Source organism: Akanthomyces muscarius, chromosome 6, assembly GCF_028009165.1.
Source record: "Akanthomyces muscarius strain Ve6 chromosome 6, whole genome shotgun sequence".
NCBI classification, from domain to species: Eukaryota; Fungi; Ascomycota; class Sordariomycetes; order Hypocreales; family Cordycipitaceae; genus Akanthomyces; species Akanthomyces muscarius.
The window spans coordinates 2,619,817-2,647,516 of record NC_079246.1 but is presented as its reverse complement, the minus strand read 5'-3'; the positions used below and the strand labels follow the sequence as shown (position 1 = coordinate 2,647,516).

General features: G+C 55.4%; 10 protein-coding genes across 11 annotated transcripts; 7 read left to right on the top strand and 3 right to left on the bottom strand.

Moving 5' to 3' along the window:
* Positions 1-100: 100 nt before the first annotated feature.
* On the top strand, positions 101-574 carry LMH87_000928 (uncharacterized protein; the record flags this gene model as incomplete). The annotated part of the gene is made up of 1 exon (XM_056198919.1): positions 101-574. One exon carries the CDS (start codon positions 101-103, stop codon positions 572-574), a length of 474 nt encoding a protein of 157 aa, XP_056055818.1.
* Positions 575-899: 325 nt separating this feature from the next.
* LMH87_000927 (uncharacterized protein) lies at positions 900-2,700 on the bottom strand (the record flags this gene model as incomplete). Its single annotated transcript, XM_056198918.1, has 4 exons — positions 900-2,105; positions 2,219-2,246; positions 2,313-2,384; positions 2,630-2,700. The coding sequence occupies 4 exons, from the start codon at positions 2,698-2,700 to the stop codon at positions 900-902; spliced, it is 1,377 nt and encodes a 458-aa protein (XP_056055817.1).
* Positions 2,701-2,890: 190 nt separating this feature from the next.
* On the bottom strand, positions 2,891-4,753 carry LMH87_000926 (uncharacterized protein; the record flags this gene model as incomplete). Its single annotated transcript, XM_056198916.1, has 1 exon — positions 2,891-4,753. One exon carries the CDS (start codon positions 4,751-4,753, stop codon positions 2,891-2,893), a length of 1,863 nt encoding a protein of 620 aa, XP_056055816.1.
* A 463-nt stretch (positions 4,754-5,216) lies between these two features.
* On the top strand, positions 5,217-10,631 carry LMH87_000925 (uncharacterized protein; the record flags this gene model as incomplete). The annotated part of the gene is made up of 5 exons (XM_056198915.1): positions 5,217-5,963; positions 6,246-8,198; positions 8,246-9,871; positions 9,922-10,051; positions 10,159-10,631. 5 exons carry the CDS (start codon positions 5,217-5,219, stop codon positions 10,629-10,631), a joined length of 4,929 nt encoding a protein of 1,642 aa, XP_056055815.1.
* A 595-nt stretch (positions 10,632-11,226) lies between these two features.
* LMH87_000924 (uncharacterized protein) lies at positions 11,227-12,346 on the top strand (the record flags this gene model as incomplete). Its single annotated transcript, XM_056198914.1, has 3 exons — positions 11,227-11,727; positions 11,781-11,807; positions 11,864-12,346. The coding sequence occupies 3 exons, from the start codon at positions 11,227-11,229 to the stop codon at positions 12,344-12,346; spliced, it is 1,011 nt and encodes a 336-aa protein (XP_056055814.1).
* Positions 12,347-12,909: 563 nt separating this feature from the next.
* On the top strand, positions 12,910-14,508 carry LMH87_000923 (uncharacterized protein; the record flags this gene model as incomplete). The annotated part of the gene is made up of 3 exons (XM_056198913.1): positions 12,910-13,071; positions 13,138-13,347; positions 13,396-14,508. 3 exons carry the CDS (start codon positions 12,910-12,912, stop codon positions 14,506-14,508), a joined length of 1,485 nt encoding a protein of 494 aa, XP_056055813.1.
* Positions 14,509-15,041: 533 nt separating this feature from the next.
* Positions 15,042-17,039, top strand: LMH87_000922 (uncharacterized protein; the record flags this gene model as incomplete). The annotated part of the gene is made up of 1 exon (XM_056198912.1): positions 15,042-17,039. One exon carries the CDS (start codon positions 15,042-15,044, stop codon positions 17,037-17,039), a length of 1,998 nt encoding a protein of 665 aa, XP_056055812.1.
* A 643-nt stretch (positions 17,040-17,682) lies between these two features.
* Positions 17,683-18,612, bottom strand: LMH87_000921 (uncharacterized protein; the record flags this gene model as incomplete). The annotated part of the gene is made up of 2 exons (XM_056198911.1): positions 17,683-18,283; positions 18,344-18,612. The coding sequence occupies 2 exons, from the start codon at positions 18,610-18,612 to the stop codon at positions 17,683-17,685; spliced, it is 870 nt and encodes a 289-aa protein (XP_056055811.1).
* A 2,084-nt stretch (positions 18,613-20,696) lies between these two features.
* Positions 20,697-21,950, top strand: LMH87_000920 (uncharacterized protein; the record flags this gene model as incomplete). The annotated part of the gene is made up of 1 exon (XM_056198910.1): positions 20,697-21,950. The coding sequence occupies one exon, from the start codon at positions 20,697-20,699 to the stop codon at positions 21,948-21,950; it is 1,254 nt and encodes a 417-aa protein (XP_056055810.1).
* A 1,162-nt stretch (positions 21,951-23,112) lies between these two features.
* Positions 23,113-25,809, top strand: LMH87_000919 (uncharacterized protein; the record flags this gene model as incomplete). Of its 2 annotated transcripts, none has more annotated exons than XM_056198909.1 (1): positions 23,113-25,809. In XM_056198909.1, the coding sequence occupies one exon, from the start codon at positions 23,113-23,115 to the stop codon at positions 25,807-25,809; it is 2,697 nt and encodes an 898-aa protein (XP_056055809.1). The 2 variants fall into 2 exon arrangements, with proteins under 2 accessions (XP_056055809.1, XP_056055808.1); XM_056198908.1 differs by having other exon boundaries at positions 24,955-25,809.
* Positions 25,810-27,700: the final 1,891 nt, after the last annotated feature.

Here is a 27,700-nt window from a genome sequence, read left to right as displayed (position 1 = left end):
TCATTATTCGCATCTTTTTGCCATCGTCTTAGCTTTTTCACAGCCTTTATCTCCATTCCACCACTGTTCCATTCCATCATTCAACATCCAAACCTCCGCCATGCAGACCAACGCACTTCTCGTCAGCCTCCTCACTTCCGGCTTCGCCGCCGCCGCCGCCAAGTCGTACAGCACCCCCTTGGACTGCACTCCTTCTGTTGCTTTCACAAGCCCTGCCTATGGCCCCCCTGACTATACGGCCTCGACCAGCACCCGTTCGCCCAGCTTGGGAGGTCACTGGCCCCATGAGTACACCACCACCTCAGTCCACGAAACTGTCAAAATTGCCGAGGGCCCTAGCTACACTACCTCGAGCCACCCCCATCAGCCCACTGTCATGACCATCAAGACAACCTCCACGACTGGCTCCACGAACGCCTACAAGATCGCGAGCAGCACGTTCAAGACCTTCAATACCGGCACCACTGGCATCCCGATGTCTACCTACGGTCCCGTCCAGAGTCTTGCCAACCACATCGATGGCCAAGGTCTTCTCATTGCAACTGTTGTCGCTGGTCTCTGCTTCTTCATTTAGATGCAGATGACCCATGCAATCAAGAAAGGTATGGAGGAATAATTGGACATTGACGGCAAGGACGGATTACGGGATCATGGTCAATGAGTAATGAGCAACGGACTATTGTTAGTCAAGTACTGGGTTAAAATACAATTGCGTTTCATCTCCGCCTCACGTGCATCTACTTGACTGTGATGATCTGTAACTGCTTACCCAATGTAGTATCGACAGGTGGGACAAGATCACCTGGATTTCCATTTTAGATTAAGTCTATTCACAGTCGTAGATTGTCGTGTTATATCATTACAGGCGCGCCCATCGTTGCACATGACGCTTTCTCCCATCATTGCACCATAACATTACTGGCAGCCGCCACCGCGGCAACACACAGCATCATGAGCATGCTGGCAGCATTGACCAGGGCCGCATCTTTCTTGGGCTGCTCTTTTTGCACCGACCCTGTCTGCGAGGCCGACACGCTAAAGCAGCTCGCGGTGCCGCAGTCGTAGCCGCTGGGGCAGCAACCCGCACGAGCGCCCGCGTCAGTGCCGCACAGGAACCAGCCCGCGGCGCACGTCGACGTTGCCATTGAGGGCACATCCGAAGCGGGAACCACAACCGTCTTGCCGTTAGACACGACCGTCGTCGAGGCCTGCGGCGGACACGAGTGCGTCTGGCAGTCCCGGTCCGTCTGGCAGCATCCGCCGCCGTGGGTGGCCAGACACCCGTAAAAGCCCGTTGGGCAGCCCTCTTGCGTCGACGTCTCCTCCCCTGTCGTTGTTATTGCCGTGCTTGACTCGGACGTTGCTGTGCCTGTCGGTCGCCACGGCGCACCACCCGTGACGGTGGTGCTGCTGCTTCCGCTCTCGCTTTCGGTGACGGTCTTGGTCGTCGTCTTGGTCGTGGCCGTGCGTGACGACGTCAGCGTAATGGTCTGCGTGACAATGACAGTCGAGGGCGCACCATCGACCCACGTCGTCTGCGTGCTGGTAATTGTCGTGGCCGACGGGGCGTGGGTGCTCGTTGCCACGACAGTCGTCGTGGCGGTGGCCGACGCGCTCGGCACGCAGCCCATGCCCTGGCACACGTATCCCGGGATGCAGCACCCGCCACCCAAGTCCGCCGCGCAGCTCGTGGCGTCGGATGGACAGGCGCCCACGCGGCCGCCGCACGACGAGCCCTGCGGGCAGCACGCGATGCCGCCGACTGAGGCGTCGTCGACCTTGGTGCACACGGTGCCGTCCTGGCAGCACTTGTTGGGCTGGCCAATGGCAGAACACCCGCTCATGCCGCTCGGGCAGGGGGCGCTGCGGCGCTGTAGCAGCGCGAGGACCTCGGCGGCGCGGCGCAGAGCGTTGCCCTCGGTCTCGGTATGGTGGCGCGCAAAGGCTGGACGGTATGGCCGTGGCTGCTGTTGTGGTTGTGTGCGGAAGAGGCCGGCATCTTGGGCGTCGAGGAACTGGTGCGCGGCGAGGGCGGCGTCGCCAAAGCTGAGCGAGGCAAAGGCGAGGTGCTGTGGGAAGATCTTCTCGTTGGCGTCGGGGGCGAGCTTGCGGAGGGCGGTCGGGGAGCGTTCCGCGACGGCGGCGGAGGAAGACGCTTGGAGAACGGCGGCTAGCAAGGAGGCCGGTAGAAGAAGCATTGCGTTCAGCCGTGTCATACTGGACACTTCGTCTTGGATCGTTTGCGACTGGGTAGCCGGTGAGAAAGCGGACGTTGGTTGCTGAAGCTCGAGCTTAGTTCCCCCAGCACGTACTGCAAGTCCAATGAATTCGTGGTACCGTTAGAAATAAGTCGGTAAGGATAAGTCGTTAGGAACAAATCAAGGCTATACAATTAAAGGAAAAACGGTTGCTTAGGGTATAGAAAAAAAAAAGCGGCTGCGACAAAGAGAGAGAGGTTCGTATAACTTTTGGGCATCAAGTCCACAATGCTGGTGGCTGGGGTGATTTAGCGTCCCCCACCACGAAGCCTGGAATAGATGGCTAATGACGGTAGCAGTTACTTTCATATTGCGGAGAATCACGAGTAACTTCGAATCGGTGAGTAATTGAATGTGACTGGAGATTTTACCAAGAGATTGGAGGGTTTAAATGGTGTGCCGTGCAGTCGCTGTTCTGGAGCTCCCGCTGGAATGTTGCCATTTTTAGACAGCTGCAGCTGTGTCGACGGTGGAGATCCAGATCTGCGACATGGCGTAGAGGACTTGGAAGCGCCGAAAATCGTCCATGTATTCGAGATGTGTAATTGTGTGATGCTACTTTTTGATAGTACAGGGTGTAATCATACAATAATGCCGTTACATGCTTAATAGTACATTGATATACAAGGCGCTCAAAACAGCGCCTCTGATTTATCCTCCTTGCCCTCTCTCCGCGACGCGGCCATGCCGTCAAACGGGCTCTCCGCTTTCTTCACCTTGGCGCCTTTGATAAAGGCATGCGCCAGCAGCGCGCCGGCGACGCTCACGTTCAAGCTGTCGATGCAGCTGTCCGGCACGACGCGCGGGATCGACAGCTCATAGTCGGCCGCGACCTTGATGTGGCGGGGCAGGCCGTGGCCCTCGTTGCCGAGGACGAGGATGCAGGGCTTGTCGAGCAGCGGGCTGCGCTCCTCAATGTCGTCCGTCGAGACAAACTTGTCCCCGTGCATGCGCGCGAGCTTGCCCTCGGGCGGCGCGACGGCCGCGTACGCGGTCCACCCCGCGCTCTTGGACTTTTCTAGAAAGTCGGCGGGCGCGTCGACGGAGAAGAGCGTTATTTCCTCCACGGCGCCCGCGGCCGACTTGAGCACCACGGGCGTCAGCGTCGACGAGCTGCGCTGCGTGATGCCGACGGCGTCGACGCCGAGGTAGCTGGCCGTCCGGAGGAGCGCGCCGAGGTTGCCCGGGTCGAGGATCTCGTGGAGGAGCAGCACCAGCGGCTGCGGGGTGCGGCCGCTCGGGCGCGAGATGAAGCTGCTGGTGCCGTTGACGGCCTCTTCCTCGCGCGTCTGGTGGCCGCGTGTAATGTGGAAGCCGGAGCGGTCCGAGGTTACCTCCAGCTGGCCGAGCGCCGTCACAGGAATCTGCGGCAGCGGCGACGTCTCCAGCACGAAGCCATTGTGCGGCCGGCCCACGCTCATCTTGTCCATGAGCCGCTGCTGGTCGTTGGGCACAATGGTGACAGGGATGCTCTGGCTCTCGGCCAGGCGAATCATAGATTGGTTGTAGTACGAGTCCACGCGGTTCTCGCCACCGTAGACGTAGAGGTTGTATAGTCTTCGCCGGGACTGCTCGAGAGCGGCCTTGACCACGGATCGGCCGTAGAGGAACTGCGAGGCCGCTGTTGTGTATTTGATGGCCATGGGCATCATCTTGCGAGCGGCGCTGGAGTATTCTGGAGAATCTCTGTCGTCATCAGGGCGCCTGTCGCGTGATTGTCTGTCTGGTCGTTGCTGCGGCCGACTGTCTCCGGGTCGATCTCGACCAAACGATTGTCTATCCCGTCCTTGTTGTGGCGCTGGAGCATCACTCCCTCGCCCCCGATCTCCACCGGACGGTTGTCTATCCCTTGCCTGTCGTGGCGGTTGCCTGTCGGTGTCTCGGGAATCGTTTCGACGGGCGGGTCGCTCGGTGCGAGAGCTTTCCCATGGCCTTGATGCTTGCTTATCTGTATCACGGGAGTCATTCCGGCGGGCTGGTCGCTCGGCGCGAAAGCCGTCTCGCGGTCGTGGTCGTACAGGCTGCTGAAGGCTATCAACGGGCACTTCGTCCTTGAGAACGCCGTGCTTGAGTTGGTAGACGAGGCTTGTCTTTCCAAATTCCTTGTCGGGATTGATAAATCTTTTTCGGCGCGACTGTGGCCCTTCCTCCTCCCCTTCTCTTTCTTTCAGCCGCTTGTGCTCCTTGTGAGTCAGCTTCTTGCGCAGTTTGGCCTGCTGGCGAGGTGAGGCGGCACCAGCCATCGCGCGCGCCGTCCTTTCGCTTCGACTGCTGTCATCTCGCCTGCTTGATTTCATGCTCTGCTCGAGAGATGAGTCGTCCCGCGGCCGGACGGAGCCGTACTGTATCCTGTCAGACCGGCGCAATCCGCGGTGGATGGCCGACAGACTGGCATATCGGACAGCTACCAAGGGAGTAGTTGTCGGAAACTGAGGAGTGCGCCGCAAGGCCAATTGGATGGGCACGGCATAACCGCTGCAGAGAAGGCGATTCATTGCATAGCGCGACCTGCTTTTTTTTTTGGTGTTTTCGTGTATGATATGAGTAGTAACTATCACAAAGCGTAATTTCTAGCCTCGCAAAACAGCTTCCTGAAACTTTTGCGACAGGCCTATTTCTGCCGCATCCATTACAGGGGCATCGCCAGGCGGTCAGCGATAAAATACTCCCTTTGGCGCTGCACACTGGATGGAGTGGAGCCTCTGCCTGGCAGTTTGAGGCCGGGCGTGGGGCGGGTTTCGCGAGTGCTGCATAACTAACAGCTGGAGTAGAGCAATACTGTACAGATTCCTGGTAGTGCCTTGCTGCTGTAGCTTTAAGTGGAACCGCGACGTGAAGCCATTCAACCTGGCCTCAGATCTAGGTATTCACCATTGCAACTCACTTGCTTCACCTTTTTGCTGACGGCTCTGGCTCAACGATATCTTATATACAATCTTGTAATTTTACCATGCAGCAATGAACGATCTCGACGGCCTAGAAGGTCTGGATGGTGCCTTCGATGCGTTTGACTGGGTGACGCGTGATGCCGCCTTCCACGAGGCCACGGCCGAAGTGGCCTCGGAGGATATCGGCATGGATGATAATCTTCACGGCGACTATCAGAATGCAATTGTTGCAGATGATGTTGCGCAAGAGCCTGTTGGCCATGAAATATGCCAAGTCGAGCCCTCAAATGCTCAAAGCCAGGGCGTCCAAGCAGATGCCGATGACGCCGAAGAAGGCGCTGTCCCAGACAATAGTGATCAGGAGCCTATTGTCGAAGAGCAACCTGAACTCGAGCCGTGGAATGCTCGAACTGAGGATGTTGCAGCCGATTCCGACGCCACGGAAGGCGCTGCCATGGAATATGTCGAACAAGAGGGACATGGCAATGGTTCTGACGATAATTCCGCCGCGAATGCCGCAAATGAAGTCATTGAGGATTTCACAGTCAAAAGAGATTTGTCGCAAGGAGAAAACCGGCGCGCGGAAGGCGAGACAATACTAGCTAATGGTCAGCGAGCTGGGTCGCAAGACAACGCTGACATCAGTGCCCAGTTTCCTGCATATGCACTTCGATTGGAAGTTGAACTACCAGCTCTGCCCGAGTCTTTGGTCGAGGACTACTCTGTCGTTCTATCCGAAGTAGTGGATCACATCTGCGGTGAAGTTGCGTTTGCGGACTCTTACCACGTGGAGTTTACTGATGGACGAGTTGAAACTGTGAGTTTAGTTCAATCATCTTCGATGCACACTAGCAGCACACCGATATCACAATGCCACTCATAACCACCGTGCGTTTACTTCAATACCCCTTCACCTTTCTGTTTCTCCACCAGAATAACGATTTCGCTCTCCTTCTTCATCATGCACACCCGCACATCACAGACTTCATCTTCTCGCACATCCCCTGCCGTTCTATGCAACCAATCCTTCGCTGCAAGAGCTGAATTTGTTTTAAATCCCCCCTTTTTGTCCTCACAACAGTCATCTAACAGAACCAAGATAACGCACGACCATCTTCTCCAGTTAAGAAACGGCCAATCTGCTCTGGACGAATTTTTGGATCCTTTCAACATGTCGAAGAACCCCAGAAAGCGCAAACATGGGGCCAACGAGTGGGACTCCGACTTCGAGTCAGAACCGGTGGAACTCCAATCTGATGCCATGGAGTTGGATGAAGACGAGAGCGACGAATCCGTGAAACAGATCACTCGGCGTTCTACGCGGCGAGCATCGCAGAAACCAAGAATTGTCATCACACGACGTGAAGAGCCTGGGCACTCCGATGACGAAGCTGATCAACCGTCTCGTCCGTCTAGATCGTTGCGGCCCCGTGCTAGTAAGCCATCCTACTACGGCCCAGAACCTGAGCGCGAAGCTCCCGGAACTCGAGATAAGGGCAGCGACGACGACGATTTCATGCCTGTTATATCTGACTTGGCACCGCCAAAGAGGGGCAGGCGTCCTACTCGAGGACGTGGGAAGTCTATACCTATCAGGAAAAGACAATCAGGGGCAGGCTCTGACATTGAATTTGAGCCGCTCAGGAGATCCTCGCGGGCAAACAAGAATGTACAAGGAATGAATGACGAGTTTGATTCAGACGACGATTTCGAGTCGATGGCCGTGATGAAAGAGCGTGGCGCGCCCAAGGTTGTCTCGGTCAGGGAAACATTTCAGCCTATCGAGCCTGAATCTCCGTTTGCTGTCGCTCATATGCAGAAATGTCATGTCTGTGCTGGCTCCAGACAACGAGGACAACTCATTTACTGCCAAGGGTGCAGTCTTACTTTCCACAAATCTTGCATTGGCCTTCGCAGCTCTCGAGAGCACATGGTCACCAAAGTTGACGAGGATTCCTTTGTTTTGCAGTGCAAATTCTGCATTGGTGTCTACACTTCTAGAGATGAGACGGCGCCAAAATACGACATGTGCCAGCAATGCAGATCCCCAGGTCTCTCTTGCTCAGCATTCTCGCCGAAACGCACGGCCCGCCAAGAAGAAAAGATGCGCGAGGAGAACAATGGAATTGACCCCGTGGCGCCCGTGGCGCGTGAGCTGATCAACAACACTGAAAATGTTCTTTTCCGCTGTCAAGCATGTCATAGAGGCTGGCATCAGAATCATCTGCCACCACAAGAGGGTGTCCAGTCAGATGTCGCCAGCTATTCTAAGAAATGGCGCTGCTCAGAGTGTCTTGGCATGACACACAAGATTCATCGCCTTGTCGCCTGGCGTCCAACTAAACCCTATGTGCCTGTCAAGGGACAGCGAGCCCCTTACTGGCAAGATACTCCAGATGACGAAAAGGAATATCTCGTCAAATGGGAGACCAAATCATACGCCCATTGTACTTGGCTTCCCGGTGCTTGGGTCTTCGGCATTGTCGCGGCACTTTCTCGAAAAGCCTTTGGGAAACGTGATGTAGAACAAAGTCTACTGCACATGACCGAGAAAGACGCGATTCCGGAGGAATTTTTAGCGCCGGACATTATTCTTGTTGCCAAGATGGACTCTGCAGCACCCGCTCATCGCTCCAAAGAAGAGATGCTAGGCAACATCTCATATGTCCGCCGTATTTTTGTCAAATTTCAGGGTCTTGGCTATGAAGACGTTGTCTGGGACACACCTCCGACGCCAGAAATGACTGCTCTTTACCCCGCATACGTCGAGGCTTATGGCGAATACGTCAATGGAAAGTATTTTGAGCAGGAGACGCCAACAACTATCCGACACCGTGTCGAAGAGTTCAAGCATGAAGCGTTTACAGAGCTGAACGCCCAACCCAAAGGAATCCGCCGCGGCAAATTGATGGGATACCAACTGGAAGGCCTAAACTGGCTTCTTGGAAACTACCATCATAGTCGCAGTGTCGTTCTAGCCGACGAAATGGGCCTCGGAAAGACGGTACAGGTTGTGAGCCTGGTGACGAGTCTGGTGCAGGACAATCCCAAGGTAAGCTCTTCCTTGCGCCGAGGACGTTACATGCTAACATTTCCGAGTGCTGGCCATTCCTCATTGTCGTTCCGAACGCGACATGTCCCAACTGGCGACGCGAGTTTAGACAATGGGCACCAGATCTTAGAGTCGTTGCATATCACGGAGGCAAGGAGTCCCAAGAACTCACATACCGCTATGAGCTCTTCCCTGAGCACAGAGGCGCCATGCGAGCTCACGCTGTCATCATGTCGTATGATTCGGCCCAAGATCCTAGAACTGCAGGACTTTTCAAGCCAGTCAAGTGGGCTGGACTGGTTGTAGACGAGGGGCAGCGCCTCAAGAATGACCAGAATCTTCTTTATCAAGCCTTGCGTGGCATGAGGATACCTTTCCGTCTTTTGCTCACGGGCACGCCGCTGCAAAACAACAAACGTGAGCTGTTCAATCTAATCCAGTTTATTGATACCTCGCAGGATGCTGCGAAGCTTGATGAGGAGTTTGAGATTTTAGACAAGGAGACTTTGCCGCGACTGCACGACAAAATCAGGCCGTACTTCCTTCGGCGCACAAAGGCTGGCGTGCTGAAATTTCTTCCGCCAATGGCCCAAATTATCGTGCCGGTTACCATGACAGTTGTCCAGGAAAAGTTGGCAAAGAGCATCATGTCCAAGAATCCCGAACTCATCAAGGCGATCTTTGCAGACAGCAAGCTTAAACGGACCGATCGAGGCAGCCTCAACAACATTCTTATGCAGCTACGCAAGTGTCTCTGCCACCCTTTCATGTACTCGGAAAATATCGAAGAGAGACACCATGATCATGTTGTCATGTTTCGCAATCTCGTCGAGGCTTCTGCTAAGTTGCTGCTTCTTGAGATCATGCTCCCGAAGCTCAAAGAGCGCGGCCACCGAGTGCTCATCTTCAGCCAATTTCTGCAGCAGCTCGATATCATAGAAGATTTCCTGATCGGCATTAGCTGTGAATATAAAAGGCTTGACGGTGGCATGTCGAGTCTCGAAAAACAAAAGCGAATCGACGCCTTCAACGAGCCAGACTCGCCTCTATTTGCTTTCCTACTCTCCACGCGCGCTGGTGGTGTCGGTATCAACCTAGCTACTGCCGATACCGTCATCATAATGGATCCTGACTTCAACCCGCACCAAGACTTGCAGGCTCTTTCTCGAGCGCATCGAATTGGACAAAAGAACAAGGTTCTTTGTTTCCAGTTCATGACGAAAGATTCAGTCGAAGAAAGAATCGTGCAAGTCGGTAGGAGCAAAATGGCCTTGGATCATGCTCTCATCGAAAGCATGGATGACGACGAGCTAGAAGGTGCAGACCTCGAGTCTATCCTCAAGCACGGTGCCTCTGCATTGTTTAATGACAATTACCAAAAAACAAAGATCGAGTACACATCTGCGATGGTGGACCGTTTGCTCGACAGATCACAAATGGAGCAGGCCAAGGTGGAAGAAGAAAACCCCACCGGAGAGGCCCCCTTTGCCTACGCCCGCGTTTGGAACTCTGACAAGGTTGGATTTGAGAGCCTACCCACGGCCGAAGCCGAGGCTCCCGTGCCCCTCAATGCTGGTGTATGGGACAAAATCATCGCACAGAGAGAAGAGGAGGCTCGCCGCAAGGCAGAAGCCAACCGCGAAGTTCTTGGTAGAGGTGGCCGACGCCGCACGGTATGTTACTCTTAGGCCCTCAGGGAGAGCAGCAACTAACTCAAAGCTAGAAAATCGACTACACATCAAAGGCAAACGTCCAAAAGGAAGACGCGGAAAGGGGAGTATCTAGTGATAGTGACGAATTCTCCGGAGGCGACAGCTCCAGCGAATCCGGCGAAGAGCCCGCGCTTACAAAAGGTAAAAGCCGCCGCAGAAATCCAACAGCACAGCTACCCACCCCCTCACCGACCCCTACCAAGAAAAAGACGACCAAGGGAAGAGAAGTTAATCGTACGCCCATACAGAAGAGCAAGAAGCCGGCCACCGCGAGCTCGCAGAGCAAACAAAAACGACCCAGCGCCCCGCCCAAGTCGAGCGCATCCAAATCACATCGATCCCCTCCAGAAACAAGGGTCCCATCAAAGAAAAATTCGCCCGAGTCCCGCACGGCGCCGTCGGGGCCCAACCAGGCGGAAAATTACAACAAGGCACAAACGCCGCCGGCAGCCAGGCAGGCCAGCAACACGAGCGGGCTGGCCACCCCCACAGCGTGAAGAAGCACGTTACTGTAGCTCTGCCTGCGCCTGCACAGACTTCACTCGTTCCAAATGAGTTTTGGCACTACGTGTCTCGACTAGCATCTGAAGTGGAAATCCGGATGGCCATTGACGAAGTGGCCCGTAACAAGGAGCAACGAGCAGTAAAGCAAATACGGCTTTATGCCTTGCATGAAAAGCTGCGCCAGGTGTCTGCAGACAGAAACCTTGCTTATAGATGATTGCTTGCGAAAAAACAATGTCTTGCTATATAAACAGCTGGATGTGGCGCGAATCGGTGACGAGCTCAGGATGAATGATGAGATGGAATTTGCTTATCTGGCTGGCTATTGTTTCATCGACTTTACTTTATTATTACCCATGAAAAGATATTACCACTTTCCCTTTGCGGTTTGAGCATTAACATTGTCCGGCCTGACGTTTGCCTCATAACTAGTGGTCCGCCTGCAGCCAGCCAGCCCAGGCAGCCATGCGTGTGGCGAGCCGTGTCAAGTGCCCAGTGACATGCATGTCCTGTCGTGCGGTGACTCCTTTAATGTGACTTGTATTTGATAATTTCCTCTGTTTTATGTTTGGGACTCATTTCCTGTACTGCTACACAAACGTTTTTCTGCATTATCATATAACATCATACAGCGGGCGCTCTGTGGCTTGTGTCACGCTTGCCAGCTCTCGGACCAGCGAACGGAAGTGCCAGCGCAAAGACCAGCTCAAAGGCCTTCGACGAAACAGCCAGTGGTTTGCATTGTACTTAAAACTGCATCAAACGCACTTTTATTGTTCCTGCATCATCCCCGCCACGAAAACGTTTACGACATGGCATTCTCCAGCACCACGACTGCTTCGCTGCCCGATCCAGCGCCATTCACGACACCACCACAGCCGAGAGAACAGCACTTTGGCTACAACATGAATAGAATTTGGAACGTCCAGCACTCTTCTCAGAGCTCGCCGTGTGACAGTGCCTCCCTGAGTTCGCGAGGGAGCACCCAGCAGGACGGTGTTGGTAGCTCGACCACTGCCAGCCAGCACACGTCGTCCTCGTCGCGAGCAAGCGTGGGCTCAAACTTTGAGTCGCTGCCAGCAGGCGCCGGGCTTTTGAGTTACGCGTTTGACGGAAATACATCGACTTCTTACTGCTACTATCTTGATCGTGGTAACGGGCAATTCACACGGTTGATACCCGCGGACATGCTACCTCCGATGAAAGGAGTTCCGGGACGAGAGGAGGAGCACGACGGCATGGTGATACTTCAACCGCTCGAAAAGCTGCGTCTCCAGAATGCAAAGGAACATCATCGAGTCTCTACCCCAAAGGTAAGCGGCCAACCCTGCAACGACTGAGTATCAGTGATTGATGTTGGTAGCAGCCCACGCCTCTGCCAGACAATCTCCAGGTAACCATGCCTTGTATCTTGACCATAGAATTATGTACTAATTTTATGAGTACCAGAATCAAATCGACTGCATTGTTGCCACAAGCCCCAAATCGAGCAGAAAGATCAAGATATACTGCGACAAGTGGATTCACGAGGGCGTTTGCGCCTTCACACAGCAGGGCTGCAAGTTCAAGCACGAGATGCCCCAGGACGAGGCTACGCAACGATCGCTCGGCCTCTTCCATGGATTTCCGGCGTGGTGGAAGAAGCGTACCGAGGAGCAAAACTCGTCACGTCGAGGCCTGGGCACTGGCTCGCAGTCGACCTCGCCATCGCGTATGGGGTGTGCAACGCCACAGCTAGGCAGCAGTGAGGCATCTCGAGGCCGCAGCCATCACGCGGTTGCTTTTGAACAGCAACACGGCCTGCCACCAAGAGACCATTCGTACGGACAAACCAGCTTCGCCTCGGGGCCTAGCAGCTGGAAGCCTTCGGGCTCACAGTGGATGCAAAACGGCATCGTGCCGTTCGTTCGAGGGCCTAGACGTGCTTATTAGGAAAAGACAGCGACTGGGTTTTTCATTTGCGCATTTGGATGGGATTTGACTATTAAAGAGCATTTGCTGGGACATGGTACTTTGTTGGCTGTTGTTGGAGGTTGGTGGTTGGTGGCATAATTATCAAGGGCTCTTCGGGCATAACGGTGCATATTAGACGGAATGTATAGTAATGGTGGAATATGGCGCTTTGAATACATATTTTTATATTTTGGTAAATGATTTGTGATGTGCTCTGGTGTAGCACTTGTTAGCGCTAAGGCATCCTCCACCAGTGCACGTAGGAGGTGTGAATACTGCGCGTTGACACTGTGAACAGGGCTGGCGGGGTAGCTGTTGCCTGAAGCTCCGGTCTAACTTTGGCCAGCTTCCAGATCTCGCAACCCCACGAAACACATCGACGTCGACTGCTCATCATCCTGCGGGGCGATTCATTGGAGAAATAGTTTGCTTGATTAAATATTGTTTTTTTTGTCAGCTTCGAATCAGCAATAACTACTGCCGCGAGGCCACATTGATCGGCGGGCAGCCCGCCCTCTTTCAAACACCAGACCACCGCCAAGATGGATCACGCTCTTGCGATTCTCAACAGCCTCGCTGACCCAGGCGCCAGCGAGACCGTCAAGAGGCGTGATGCTGAGATCAGAGGCTATATATCAGGCACCGGCGATATGCCGCAGGCGTCCAAGGCGGCACTGCGAGATGATCCGCGACGAGCGTTCGAGGTAGGCTGCGTCGCCGCTATGTTTGCCCAACAGCTCGCCTAGCTAACCGTGACCCTTGCACTCCAGGTTATCGATCCCTCCACGAACTCAATCGGATATTTGTACGTCATCGACATGATGATGACCACTGGGTCATTGCCGAGCAATTTCGGCAAGCGAGCTGTTATGGATAAAATTGTGGTCTTCTTGACGCACTTCGACCCGGTCCAGATCCGCTACGCTGGCGGTCCGTTCCGGCAGTTATTAGACACCATTTCTTCCGGGACATGGTTTTCGGTAAGTAGGGTTCTGAGTCACCCAGGGTCTATTCTGACATGAATGTAGCCGGCAGTTGCCATCGAGCTGCTATCGATCGCGATTCTACGCATCGACCCGACCGGAACCATATTTACATCTACACATCTTAACCTAGCGAGACTGGCCGTTGAGTCGAATGTTTTGGAGCCAGCGCTAGAAGTTCTGGACAAAGAAATTACCTGCTATCCGATCATGGCGTCCACTCGGGAAGCGCGTGACGCACGAGATTCACGACCGCTGTGTGACCCTAGCCTCACACCCGCCGGCTACGTTTCCACAGCTACAGGCCTTACATCCAGTTTCAAGAGCGGTCATGTGTTGGAGTACAATTATTTCAGATCCCTCGCGTATTTAAGCCGACGAGAATGGGGCAAGGCCTTTGCCGCCCTGGAGCAGGTCGTTACACACCCTATCAAGGACCGTGGTGTAAGCAAAGTGATGGCAGATTGCCACAAGAGATGGGTTTTGGTTGGACTTCTGAAATCTGGCAAAAATCCGGTTCTTCCTTCCTACACTTCGGCACAACCTATAGCAACCTACAACTCACTCAGCGCCGAATACAAAACACTTGCAACCTTGTTCGTCTCTCCACAGGCCAAACAGCTGAAGGAGTTGGCGGAGCAGAATGAAGAAATCTGGCAAGAAGACGTCACTGCGAGTCTAATTGCTGAAGTCTTGTCTGCATACCAAAAATGGCAGATCATCAATCTGCGAAAGATCTTTACCGAGGTCTCCATCGGCCAAGTCAGACGACTGACTTGCAGCGCCCAGACAGGAGAGCAATTAGAGACGGACGAAGACGTGATTTCTCTGATTCAAAGCATGCTGGCTTCTGGTATGCTGAATGGAACCCTGGAGATTGATGGTACCGCGGGAAGCTTTCTAAAGTTTGGAGGCGCTGCGTCGGTGCTAACGGAAGAAAACTTTGCACGCGAAATTGCTACCAGCCACGCTCGCATAACAGCTCTCAACACACAATACAAGGATGTGAATGACCGCTTGAGCGAAAAGAAAGAGTATGTTAAGTACATGGTCGTTGAACAAAGAAGAGCTGATAAGGAAGGCCCTGATGCCGGTGTTGGATTCGACAGCCAGATTGAGGACGAAGACCTCATGACTGGTATTATGGCGCATGGTTAGATTTGCATATGCTCTGCACAGTTGGTGGGTACATTCTAGTTGCATAATGATGAACGATGATGATATTCTAGTTTGCATCTGTCAATGACTCTGTGAACATTGGTACACCTTCCTACAAATTCCGTGGCTTGGCGTTTCCTCTTGTGAAGTATATTTTGAGGCGTCAGCACAACTTTCTCGACGGCCAATGCAATTTGATGGACAGCCTTGCTTCAACGCCACACTACGCCTTTGAAGACCAATTTCGCCCCAGAGACTACGACTGTCCGCCGCAAAACCTTGTAATGGAAATGGCGCAGTTCTGCGCCAGCTGTTGGTTTGCCAAGTATCTAGGTTTAACATAAAAGTCGCCAACGTCCCAGACTATCCTACTATTTCCCTCATCATCATTCACTATTTCCCTCGTTTCTCGTACCCAGTCACTCACTCTGCTTGCTGCCCCTTACATCTAGTATCTTTCTCCTGGCCCAGCGGCCAACTTTGATTTGCTCGACCACGTGCACTCAACCACAACAGGCCAGGTGCAAGCAACAATGGTTTACACCAAATCTCGCCGTATCAAGACGCTCGCGGTTGCCACAGCCGGGCTCTTGTCTCTTGCCCGATGCGCTCCATTTCCGGCGGCTGACAGCGTCGGCACCACTGCGTCCGCCACTGAAAGCGCCAGTTTTACTTTGACCTCTACCCCTAGCCTCGCCAACGCAGACAAGGCGAAGACTGCTTCCTTCACGCCTCTTAGCACTGCCAAATGGCTTACCTCCGAGGACAACCATGAGGCCGTGTCCGAGGATGATCTCAGCCGCTTTGGTATTGCAGCCGAGCAGATGAAAACGTTCCAGCCCGACGCCCCAGACCAGGAGCTTGCCGGTCCAGCCAAAGACACCGCCTTCAGTCAAACCGGCATTGCATTCCTCAATAGCACTCTGCACGTGAAAATTCCCACAGAAGTCGAAGGCGAAGAGAAGAGCGTCCGCTCCCGCGCCCTCGAGATTACCAAAGATGAGCGGGAGACCATCAAACAGCTGGCCTACTCCCAGAGTCAGACCGGATTCTGGCTCGGCCTCCTCAACGGCACACCCTACCGTTGGGAACTCATGACCGTGGAAGGCGAGGATGTCAGTGCCAGCTTCAGCATTCAGCTTCCATCTGTCCTCCAGCCCGGTCGATCGATTACCTGGAAGGCCGAAATGAGCGACGACGATGCCCACGCCGAGGTCCGCTACAACCTCATCGGCACCAAGGAAGAGATGTGGCTCACCCTCACGATCCACCCTGGGTTCCCTCACAAAGTGACGGTCCAGTACGGCGGCGCGCTCGAGACGGTCGGCCTCAGCGACAGTGGCCAGTGCGGCAGCGTCGTCGATCTCGGAGTCGACCGCGGCGTCGAGTGCGCCACCTTTTACCTCACCGGCGTCGAGGGCCGCTTCTACGCCAACGACGCGCCGCCCAATTGGATGCACTCGATGATGGACGACATTGGCGAGTACACGCTGCGCGACGTCATGCTGCCCCGATCGCACCGCGCCGGCATGTACACGACCCACAAGCGCTACGGCGTCGGCAACCGCATCAACACCTTTACACAGGACTTTAGCGTCTACTACCAGCTCAAGGTTGGCGGCGTGCGTGTCCTCGACCTCAGCCCGCTGCTCGACAAGGACGGCAGCATCTGGGAGAGCTACGGCAGCACCCCGAAGAGTCGCAGCCCCATGATTGCGAGCGGGTTCAGGGGTACCACCGGCGTCTCGCACGACTCGCTGGTTGCGCAGATCAACAAGTTCAACGACGACTTCCCCGGCGAGCTCATCATCCTCGACGTCAACGGCAAGGAGCTGCGCAACGGCAAAGACTTCAAGCCGCTCCAGGGTGAGGGTGTCAGCAAGGTCATTGACAGCTTCAAGCGCCTCAAGCACCGCGCCGTGCTCGTCCCTGGCAAGGACGTGACTCAGATGCCGATCGCCGACATTATCGGCAGCGGCAAGTCCGCGGTCGTCATCCGCATGCCCGAGGACCGCATCCCCGGCCTGCCGGACGGGTACGACTGGCCCGGCGCCAGGAAGGGCTTCGTCACGCCTGCGGAGCTGCCCGTCTTCCGGCAGTGGTCCAACAAGGACGACGAGTACCACATGCTGTACGACCAGGTCGCGGCCCTACAGCAGCACCGCAAGGACGGCCGCGCCCAGGAGCTGTACGAGGCCGACCTGCTGCTCACGCTGAAGGACAAGGACCTGTTCGGCGGCACGGCCATCACCGCGCTCAACGCGCCTGCGTGGGTCATGCTCGTGCAGCGCTTCTGGACAGCCTTCAAGGGCGTCCGCTACCCCAACTGGGTCGCCATGGACGCCATCCGCGGTAGCAGCCTCAGGGGCGTCGCCATGGCCGTCAACCAGTGCTTCGTCGCCAAGCGCTGCGGTACCTTTGGCGGCCGCGTCCCCGGCGCCGCCGCCGAGCAGGTCTCCGGCAACAAGATGCTGCCGACGCTGCAAAAGGTTGGCAATGGCACCGCTTCGGCTACCGTGGTCAACAACTAACCGAAAGGACGAAAGATGATGGCCGCCTACACGGTGAAGAGATGGGCACTTTTTAGTGGTCTCCTCCGGCGGCCGGGCATTATCTCTTTTCTTTCCTGTATATTTCGTTTCTCTTCTCGCGCTTTACAATGGAATCTTCGGAATTTGGAGTTTGGGGGTCCACCATCGTGTTTGTGAGTTGAAGGACAGTTTGGTTTCGAGGCATATCAAAGAATAAAACTCGGATTTTGCGCGAGTGATTACCATACAAACAAAACAAAACCCAACAAAAAGACTAATAAAAATGTAAATAAATAAAAACTTCACAAAAAAAAGGACTGGTTCCATAAACACGTTGGTGAATCTGTTCTTCATCTTGCCATGCTCAAAGTACCAGCATCGCTCACGCTCCTTCTGTATGCGTTGTCATTGTCAGAATAGTATATGGTCAAGCTCACCATCACACCACTCCATCTTAGATATCACACTTTGAACATTGCGTGTATGAGTGTTTCATTTACAAGACTGTCTAGTCTTAGTGCTAAAATACGGAAATAAATTCGCTGTGTCCAATGTAGTGATCCATCTAACCTCCAAACGCCGAGCTGTGAATGCAAAAACCCAGTCCCATATATACCAGAGTCTGGTCTCGATACTCCGTCAATTACACCGTCGAGCCGCTCGCCTTGTTTCGTCGCACAAAGCGAGGAAGCGCACCGAAATGGTTGTTGTTGCTGCTACTTGTCTCCGCCATGCTGGTATTGGAGCGCTTCGACGACGAGGATCGGCCTCGCTTGAGCCGCTGTGGCCGGCAGAAGCAGCCCATGGCCGAGTGCAGCAGAAATGCGAGCAGCGTGACAAGGCTACCGATCCACATAAAGACAAACATCTTGATGCCAATTTCGGCGTTAATGTTGAGCTGATCTTGGGCCGTGAGGGCAATCCTGGCAGCGACGCTAATGACGGTGGCGATTACGGAGGCAACGACGAGCACAATCACGGACAGTAGTCCAATGATGGAGATGAAGAGGGAAAACAAGCGACGACGGGTGGCGAGGGGGGTGAGGAGAAGGAGGATGGCGTTGAGAACGGTGCCAGCCATGAAGCAGCCGTACATGACCTGGGAGCCGATGCGCAAGAGCTTGAGGATGGTAATGACCTGCGCGGGGAGGGCAATTTTGGCACCGGCGAGCAGTTCACTGACGAGGACCTCGACCGGATTGAACCAGTAGAACTGCTTTGGCCGCGAGCAATACGTGACGCCTCTGGAAATAGGTTAGTATTGGGCATGTTGCGCCAGACGGGCGTTTCATCGGGGAACATACTCATCGAGATAGCCTTCACAAAAGTTCCACAGACCAACAGAGTAAAAGTCGTGCAGACCTAGACTGCGCGCGACCGAGTTGAGCAGCTGCGAGTTGTCGACGGCAATGGGGATGATGTGGGACACGTCGAGCTTGAAGAAGAAAATGTCGTTGAGAACGCCGTTGATGTGGATGTTGCCGATGAGGACGAGGACTAGAAAAGGAATGGTGATGAGGTAGCACAGGGCGGCCACAAAGGTGGTATTGCGGCGCGCCTTGGGGGGAGCCATGGTTGTTGGCGTTGTTGATGAAGTTGGTGTGCGCCGGTATGTGCGGACGTGGGCGGCCTATGGTTGAGGCGTCGTCGGGAGGTGCTGCGTGCTCAGTATCGATGCATGTCGATCCGTCTCCGAGTTAGATTAAATGGCAATGCACAATTAGCAGATACAGCTTGACAAAGAAGGCGAGAAAAAACGAGTGTAGATGATGGGATGGCGTGGAAGAAGTCGAGAGAAAAAAAAGTGGCCGTGCCGTCATCGCGAGGAAGGCGAGGCGAAGCTTCGGCGGCAGCTTTGGGCTTGAAGGAGCTCGACAACGCGCGGTGGGTGGGTGGGATGAGCAGCAGCCATTTGCCAGTGGGTTTCCAGTGGTTCCAGTGGTTCCAGTGGTTCCAGTGGAGAAGGAGCAAAAAGCTTAGCGCTCGACGCTGAAAAATTAATTGGAATACAGGAGGGTCCGCGCTGGCGACGGGCGCTAGTGAAATCTTTACCTTTGAGCGTACCTAGGTAAGAAACCCCAGGCTTGCATCAACCAACTGATTAGACAATGAGACATTGGCTGCCGGGGATCCTCTACACAATGGAGACTGTTGACTTTTTACAGGGCACAAATCAAGGAAGCTCTTCAATAGGCTCATGTTGATATCCCGTTGCATGACAGGGGACGCTTGGCAAGCTGGTACTGGTCAGTGGTCAGTGGTCAGTGGTCAGTGTCAGTGGTGCGCTAGCAAAAGGGGCAGCATCTTGTAAGAGAGCAGCTTCCTACCAGTATCATGGCCAATAGCCGGCAGCCACCTGCCATTTCTTCGTACAATGCAAACAGCGTCGGCCTTGGCGGCAGAAACGAGATGCTATAATTGATCAATTGCTGTGCCGGCCAACCGCATCGCTGAACCGTTTCGGGGTCATGCATCGGCATGTAAGCCCTCCGGCGCAGAAATTCAACAACCAAGCCCGCGCTAAAGCCTAGAGGTGATTACGCGTCCCGGATGGCAGGGCTCGTCGTGGTATCGTTGCGATCGGGCGCCCGATGGATTGACCCGGGCCTGGGTCTACCAGGGATAGTAAGATTGGCAGCTTTTGCGCCACGGCGATCGTTGCAAAAGAGAAAAATCCCCATTGATGTGCACGACCACAAAATGACGATGTACAACAGCATTTCTTCTCTCTTTTTTCCTTCTCTGGCTCCGGTGCCGCCTTATTCGGGTTCCAAACGCCGAGAGTACTGGTCGGTTATCACCAGCAGAGTATAAAATAAAAACATGAGGTCATGACTGCACTGAAACAGCTTAGCGGCCAACTTGGCCAGGGCGTTGGGCGCTGAAGGCTGCGGAGCCATCCGCTAACAAGGGTCCGCTACGGTGAGGCTCAGCCACTGGAGGAGGAGTCTGCAGCCCTCATTCACTGGTTATTCCCAGCGCTTCCGCCAATGTCTGCGCAAGCCTCTACAAATCTCTGGCAATCTCTGCCGCCTTGGCTTTGCAAATACTCGTCAGCAATAACTCTATTGCTTCGCTTCGAATCATCGAAAGACTGCTGCTGCCTTCGCAACCACAAGGGAATCGGCACATCAAGGGGCATCTCCAATACCAGTAAACTGCCGCTGCTTCCGGGCCCCGGTGTCCCACCGCTGACATCTGCCATATTTCTCTATTCGCAGTTGCCCAGCATTGGCGCATCTTTCCCAGGCGTCCGGCCAATTGCATTTCCTGAGACAAGATAGAGTCCAGACCTTTGCGGGCACACAAGCAAATAGTTTCATCCCGGCACTGGGCATTGACGCTCGCCATTGGTGCGTGCCACAAAGGAGCTGCCCACTGCCCACCCTATCCGCACCACCCACTGTGCCAACAGTCGACGTCACTAGCGCCTTGCAGACAGCGCTCCGAGTCGTGCCTGCTCGTCGCACTTCGATATTTCAGGACTGGATTTGATACCCTCTTTCAACAACCACACCAGAGTGGCACTTGTTTGTTTCTGTATCCGCATATCGAGCATATTCCTCGGGCTACAGTCCCAACAAGCTGGTCGTTGTATAGCTCTGCAACTCCATCTTCGTCGGCGCAAACACACCTCCATCACTGCCCTCCATCGCCATGAGACTGTCGCTTGCGGCTGTCGGCGCAGTCCTCGCGCCGGCCGGCCTCGCACAGGTCGTCTCCTACAGCGACTCTTCCGGCCTGACATTCTTCACCGGTACCCGTACCAACGCGCCCAGCTCCTCTGGCTCGCCGACCCTCGTCTACTCGACCTACGGCACCCAAATCACCCTGACGGGCAGCAACGACACCACCACTGCCACCTCGACCAGCACGACGACGACGGCCACCACCACCACCAACGGCACAACGTCCGCCACGCCCACCAACACGCAACCATGCAACAACTACGTCGAGTTCTGCACGCGCAAGTACAGCAACATCAGCTTTGTCGCCGCCCACAACTCGCCCTTTGTCCGTCCCGGCAACTCGGGCTCCAACCAAGCCTTGCCCGTCAAGGTCCAGCTCAGCGACGGCATCCGCCTCGTGCAGGGGCAGATGCAGTGGCCGACCAATGGCACTGAGCCGCATTTCTGCCATACCTCCTGCGATCTCCTCGACGCCGGGCCCATCTACGACTGGCTCACAGATGTGCGCGAATGGGTCGACGACCATCCTTACGACGTCGTCACCATCCTGCTCGGCAACGGCAACTACTCGGACGCCTCGCTCTACAAGCCTTATATTGAGAAGAGCGGTATCCAAAAGTACGCCTACACCCCGCCCCTGCTGCCCATGAAGCTCAACGACTGGCCCACGCTCGAGGAACTCATCCTCCTCGGCAAGCGCGTCATCATGTTCCTCGACTACAACGCCAACCACACCGCCGTTCCCTGGCTGCTCGACGAGTTCTCCCAGGTCTGGGAGACGCCCTTTGACCCGACGGACCCGAGCTTTCCCTGCACCGTCCAGCGCCCGCCCGACCTGAAGCCCGAAGATGCCAAGGACCGCATGTATCTCATGAACCACAACCTCAATGCCGAGTTCAACGTCTTTGACATTCAGCTCCTGGTACCTGCCGTCTCGGTCCTCAACCAGACCAACGCCGCCGAGGGCAACGGCAGCCTGGGCATGGCTGCCAACAACTGCCGCTCCGACTGGGGCCGCGCGCCCAACTTTTTAAACGTCGACTACTACAACTACGGCTCCGACACGGTCAATGGCTCTGTGTTCCTCGCGGCGGCGCGTCTCAACAACGTCACCTACAACCGCACTTGCTGCGGCAAGGTCTCTGCCGGGCCGGCCCTAACCAGCCCTGTCTACTGGGTCGGTGTTGCGGTGTTGGCGATGACTGTATTTTTGAACTTTTAGACTCCTTCGTTCTTATTATCGGATGGAGGCTTTTGTTTTCTCTTCAGGCAGTTTGTTTATACAGCTGCGCTTTGTTTCTGGCATCTATGTGCCTGCATCAGCATGGCGTTTTATGGGCTTTTTGGTATACTGGGATAGATTATCATCAAAACTTATTTTTCTCTCGAATATAGACATAATCACTATTTCTCATGAACGCTCTACTCTATGCTCACTTGTCGCAATTAGAACGTCTACATTTAGCATTTGCGTTTGCTCGATGCATGATGATCGCCATGACTGCAGGTCAACCACCAGTTGCTAATCGGGGACTTCGCCCAATGAAACACCAGCACACCCGAGTTAGGAATACGAGAATGGCAATGCGGCTTGTCAGCCTCATCAATAGCGGTGGGAGGCCGCTAGCATTGGCCTGCCACTAGCAGACTTGGTGGCTGACAGCCTGCAGGTCCAGACACCTGGCCATCCATCTGCCAGCGGCTAAGGTCTCGATTTGTAAGGACCAAACTGCCACGAGAATTCCTTTGTTTGGTCGCTGCAGGCTGGCCGCGCGCTGAGGTGGCTATCCGTAACAGTCTGGACAAAGCATTCCTCCCCGCTCAGAATAAACGAAACCCCTGTTTGGTTGCAAGACACCAACGCTAGCCAGCCCTATTTTTATTTTACTTTGGCAGAGGACTGGTAAGTACTTGGTAGTTATTAATGAATGGGTAGATGATAAAGTGGGATAATTATGTACTTGGGACCGCTGCCTAGGCCCCGAGAATAGAACTCGCCCCCGCGCAGCCAATGGTGGCTGGTCGCCTGCCCACTTGCCCGACTTCAGCTCCAGCGGCCGGCGCCAGCTGATGGCCAGCCGACCGAACGTCCTCTTGTCCACATATTGTCGTCCCAATCTACTCCCTTTCTTCACCTTTTATCAGTCTTCTACACATAACGTCTTTCTCTTGCTCAATTTTGGCCGCAATTTGATCGCCAATTCTCCGCACATCAACAACTCAGGCCCGCCGTATAACCGGCTCATCAACGTTCCAGTATAAATAAGCGTTAGCGCCAGGAACCCGGGCGACTACTCCGTACTTCGACAAGCCTCGCCTACCACAAATTTGCATCGCAATTACTCGCATCCTAACACGCCCGACCATGGTTCGGCTCTTGGAGCATGGATTATCGTAGCGAACGAGGCAAGGAGCCTCTGCGCCAGAGCCACGCCGCCGCCGCCGCTTCTCCTCCTCCCCGGCCCTTTCCCGAGCACGAGCTCTCCCACAGGAGCTCGAGCATCTCCGACGTCACAGACATTGGCATCAGCCCCTACGAAGCGTCCGCCGTCAGCGAATCGGTCCTGACGAGCCCGGTCCACGCCGTCCCCTCGCCCACGTCCCTGTACAGCAGTGGCGGCAGTATTAGCTCGCCATTCGGAGACGAGGCGCAACAGCAGCAGCCGTCGCAGCAGGCTCGACGGTCTTCGTGGCGCGGGACGCTCTCGTACACTGGCTCTCGACGTTATGCGCCGCTCGCGGGCGGCGGCGATGCCGCGCGACCAGCACCCGGCCGACGAACCTCGGCGACGAGCATTCGCTCGCGGAGCAGCTACGCGTCGACCCTCGCCAGCACCATCCCAGAGAACGGCGAGGACGAGTCGTACGCCATGACGCTACTCGCTCACCCGGCGGCCATGGGCATGGCGCCTCTCCCGCAGTCTACGCGCCATGTTTCGGACGATATGACGACGCCCATGTCGCCCGTGGGCTTTGACGTTGGGTCCGCACTCGGTCCCCTCTCGGCGCACGAAAACGAGTACATTTCCCAGTGGCAGCAGCAGGAGGCGCAGGGCATGCTGTCCGGCGGCTTGGGCCAGGGCTTCCGCGCAGATTCCACGCTGCGCGACGCCGAGCTGCTCGCCTCGCCGCACCGCGGCCGGAGCATATCCCGTTCCTTTACATTTCGCCGGACGGTGGCGCGGCAGCCGCCGACGCGCGCCGAGACCATCAAGACCCGCGGCCAGGACGAGGCGGACCGTCTGGGCCGCGTCATCGAGGTCATTATTCAAGAGCCCAGCGCGGACCTCAGCAGTATCGAGGGCAGCCACATGTCCATCCACAACAACAACGAGCCCGACGAGCTGCGGCGCTCGACGTTTCCCAGCATCGCCGGGCCGACGCCGACACGGCAAATCTTCTTCCCCAAGCCCAACTGGAAGCCGTGGTCGATGCGCTGGCCGCATCTCACACTGCTGGTGCTCGTCTCGGTCGGGCTCGCTGTCATGCAGGAGGTGCTCTTTCGGCGTTTCCACAACACGCCCATCCTGACGTTTCACTCGCCGCGCGAGATCAAGCCGCTCATCTACTTTGCCGTCAAGTTCCTGCCGACGCTCGCGGCCGTCGTCTACGGCGTGCTGTGGCAGTTTACCGACTTTGAGGTGCGCCGCCTCGAGGCCTTTTACCAGCTGTCCAAGGACGGCGGCGCGCTGGCCGCCGAGTCCATCAACGTCGACTACGTAACGAGCTTCAACCTCTTCCGCCCCTTTCGCGCGCTCAAGCTGGGCCACTACACGGTCGCCGTCTCGTCGCTCGGCACGCTGCTTGCGGGGTCCTTGGGGCCTACATTTGCCGCGGCGACGGTTATTCTGACGCCGAGTCTACATGAGCGCAAGGCGCACCCCGACGCCGAAAAGACGCTCACCTTTTCGCCGACTTGGTCGCGGCTCCTCACTTCGACGCTGGCCATTTGCGCCGTGCTTTCCAGCGTTTTATTCATACTGTTACAGAAGCGTCGCTCCGGGCTCAACTCGGACGTGCGTGGCATCGCGGGCCTCGCGTCCATGGCGGTTGTGAGCCACATCCTCATGGACTTTAAAGACATGGACACGGCGAAACACCACGACATCCACCACAAGCTCAAGTACCACCGCTACATGCTCAAGAACTCGTCGCTGGCGCCCGACGACGAGAACCCCGCGTCGAGCAAGGACCGCGAAAAGTATGACGACGACGCCCTCGATCACATGTCGGACAATCCACACCCGCTGATGCTGCGCCCGGCCGGATGCATCTCGTTCATCATTGCGATGGTGGCGTTTATGGGGTTCGTGCCCGCCTTTGTGTTTACCGACGCGGGCGTCGTGACGGACAAGGCGCCGTGGTTCGCGACGGCGTGGGCCGTGTGCCTGAAGCTCTCGTGGCACGGCATGGAGACGGCGGTGCGCATGATGGAGCCCTACTACATCCTCTCCAAGCGGCACGCGCCGTCCAAGATCCTCACGCTCGACTACACGGCGCTGCCGTTTGGCTACCTCCCGCTGCAGGCGCTGGCCAACGGGCACCTCATCATGTTCTTTGTGGGCTTCGGCAGCATCCTCGCCGAGTTCCTGACCGTCTTCGTGACGGGGCTCACCACGTCGGACGGGCAGGGGTTCGTCAAGGCCTACGGGTGGAACTCGGACGACGTCAAGAGCATCTACGCGGGGCAGGACACGCTCGTGTCCTTTTCCGTCAGCTTCGGCTTCGCCATGTTTGTGCTGCTGTACATGACGGTCGTGGCGACGGTCGTCTTTGCGCGCCGCCGGCACCCGTTCCTGCCGCGGCAGCCAAACACCATTGCCTCGGTGCTGGCTTTTATCCACCAGAGCAAGATGCTGTACAGCTTCGTGGGCACGGCCAAGCTGAATAGTGCTGAGATGGCGAGGAGGCTGCGCGCGGGCGCGGGCGCGAGCGCGACGTACGGGCTGGGCTGGTTCGAGGGCCGCGATGGGCAGACGCACTGCGGCGTGGACCAGGAGGAGCTCATGAGCACGTACAAGCACGGCGTGGACTTTTCCATGGGAAACAAGCCTTGGATTACGCGGTGGGACGAGCTGTGATTTGTACATGCAAACTCATATTTATAGACTTGAAATAATGACTCTACGAGAGATACAGGTTGCGATGCATACATGCACTAGAAGATGCCATACTAAAGCCTGGATATAACGGACACGCGAGTCAATCACTCTCTTTAAGTTTGGTTTTCTCTCTCAGGACGATATTTTGTGACAAGTTTCGTAGCCAGTGATCCAATTTCACAGTCTAGGACATGTGAAGCTAGGATGAAACGGGGGCAGCGGCGGCCACATGCTGTAGTGTGCTTGTCCGATCTTGCATCAAATCTTAAGATGGGACTGCGACAGGCACCGGCGTTTCAGGTCAGCAGCAGGTACGATTAATGAGGACGAAAATAAATAGTACAGATGGAGTACACGATGCCAATGCAAATCATACTGCACAGCCTGCTGAATTCCTTTTTTTCTGGTTGAAACGCATTTACGCGCATTATCCTCGTTTCCATTGCCTGGCTGTGTTGGTACCCTGTAGTAGACGGGGCACCGGGAACAAGAGGATCCGGCGCGGAGCCGGTAGACTGAGACTGGTTTTTGCGGGGAGGCGAGAACGGAAATGCGAAATGTGGAAATGAGGCGATACATCGCAGCAGGATTACTTGACAATACCGAGTGGAAGAGTGCGTAGTGGTGGTATCATGAGAGCCGAGCTGCTCACAGTCAGGTACTGGGGGACGTTTGAAGCGCGGACAGCATAGCCTCTGTCGGCGGCGTGACTGCATCTACAGGCCTAGTGACTATTTATGGCGGCCAATACTTTTTTTTTTTTTTTTTTTTTGAGTTTTTGCCAATGAGCACCCAAGGGCTTGGATGGCGGGCTGGGCGGCTGAAGGCTCGTGATTGCGGAGGGAGAATCACCACAACAGCCTGTGGTGTATTGCCAAGGACGCCAGGCCAAGAAGACGACAAGCACTAAAAAGGAAGAAGAAAAAAATAAAATAAAATTAGTGAGAATAGTAAATATTCGTCCCGAAAGGGCCGAGGAAATTTCATCGAGAGGCGCTGACGGCAAGGGCTGGACTGACTAGTTAAATAGTGCAGGCTGGGCATTTGCGGTGGTGCTGTCGCTTTTTTACGTTGGCTTGGCTTGGCAGGGAGGCGGTGCAGCGCAGGAGGCAAATGAGGCGTGAAGCACGAGGGTGCCATGTTGGTTGTTGTTTACCCTGCTGCAGAATCATTCTGTACCTTTTCTGGTCTCCTGTTAATTCTCCTTCCCCGAGTGTCAGCACACGTTTGCATAAGCGTAATCTGGTCGAGTTTTTGATTATCCCCCCTGGGCCCCCAGTTAATTACCCCTGGCAGTAGCGTGGGATGCTGGATGCTACCCAGTATTCCCTCACGTTAAAACAGTGGGAATCAAGAATGTCGGGCGCTGCGGCAAGACTGCTGCCCGTGGCGGAGACGGGAATCAATGGTGTGCACCTGGCCTCGGGGTGGCCCGAGCCCAATGGCGGCGGGTGGCAGACAATGGGCGAAGTCAGCGGACGGGGGGGGCTTCTGAATGGCTTGTGTGCGCCCTGCTGACGATTGTTCATCACACTTTTATCGAAAAGCCCCGGCATCTCTATTGTCCGTGTGAATGTGCGGCGTCATTCACATTCCCCCGCCTTCCGTGAATCTTGCTTTTGACGCGATTCAACGGGCTCCGTATATTTTTCTGCTGCAAGCTTGCGGGGGGCCGTCACTGTGCCACTGTTCGCTGGCGCAAGTGCTGTACATCAGTGGAGCGGTTGGTGGGAGGACGCGCTGGGCAAATACCAGTGGCATTTTCCTCTTTGCAGCACCACAGTTGAGTGGCTCCTGTTGAGAGCGCCAGACTTGCAGATTTGGCAGAGAGTCGAATAATTGAGATGTGTAAATTCGTAGACATCATCGC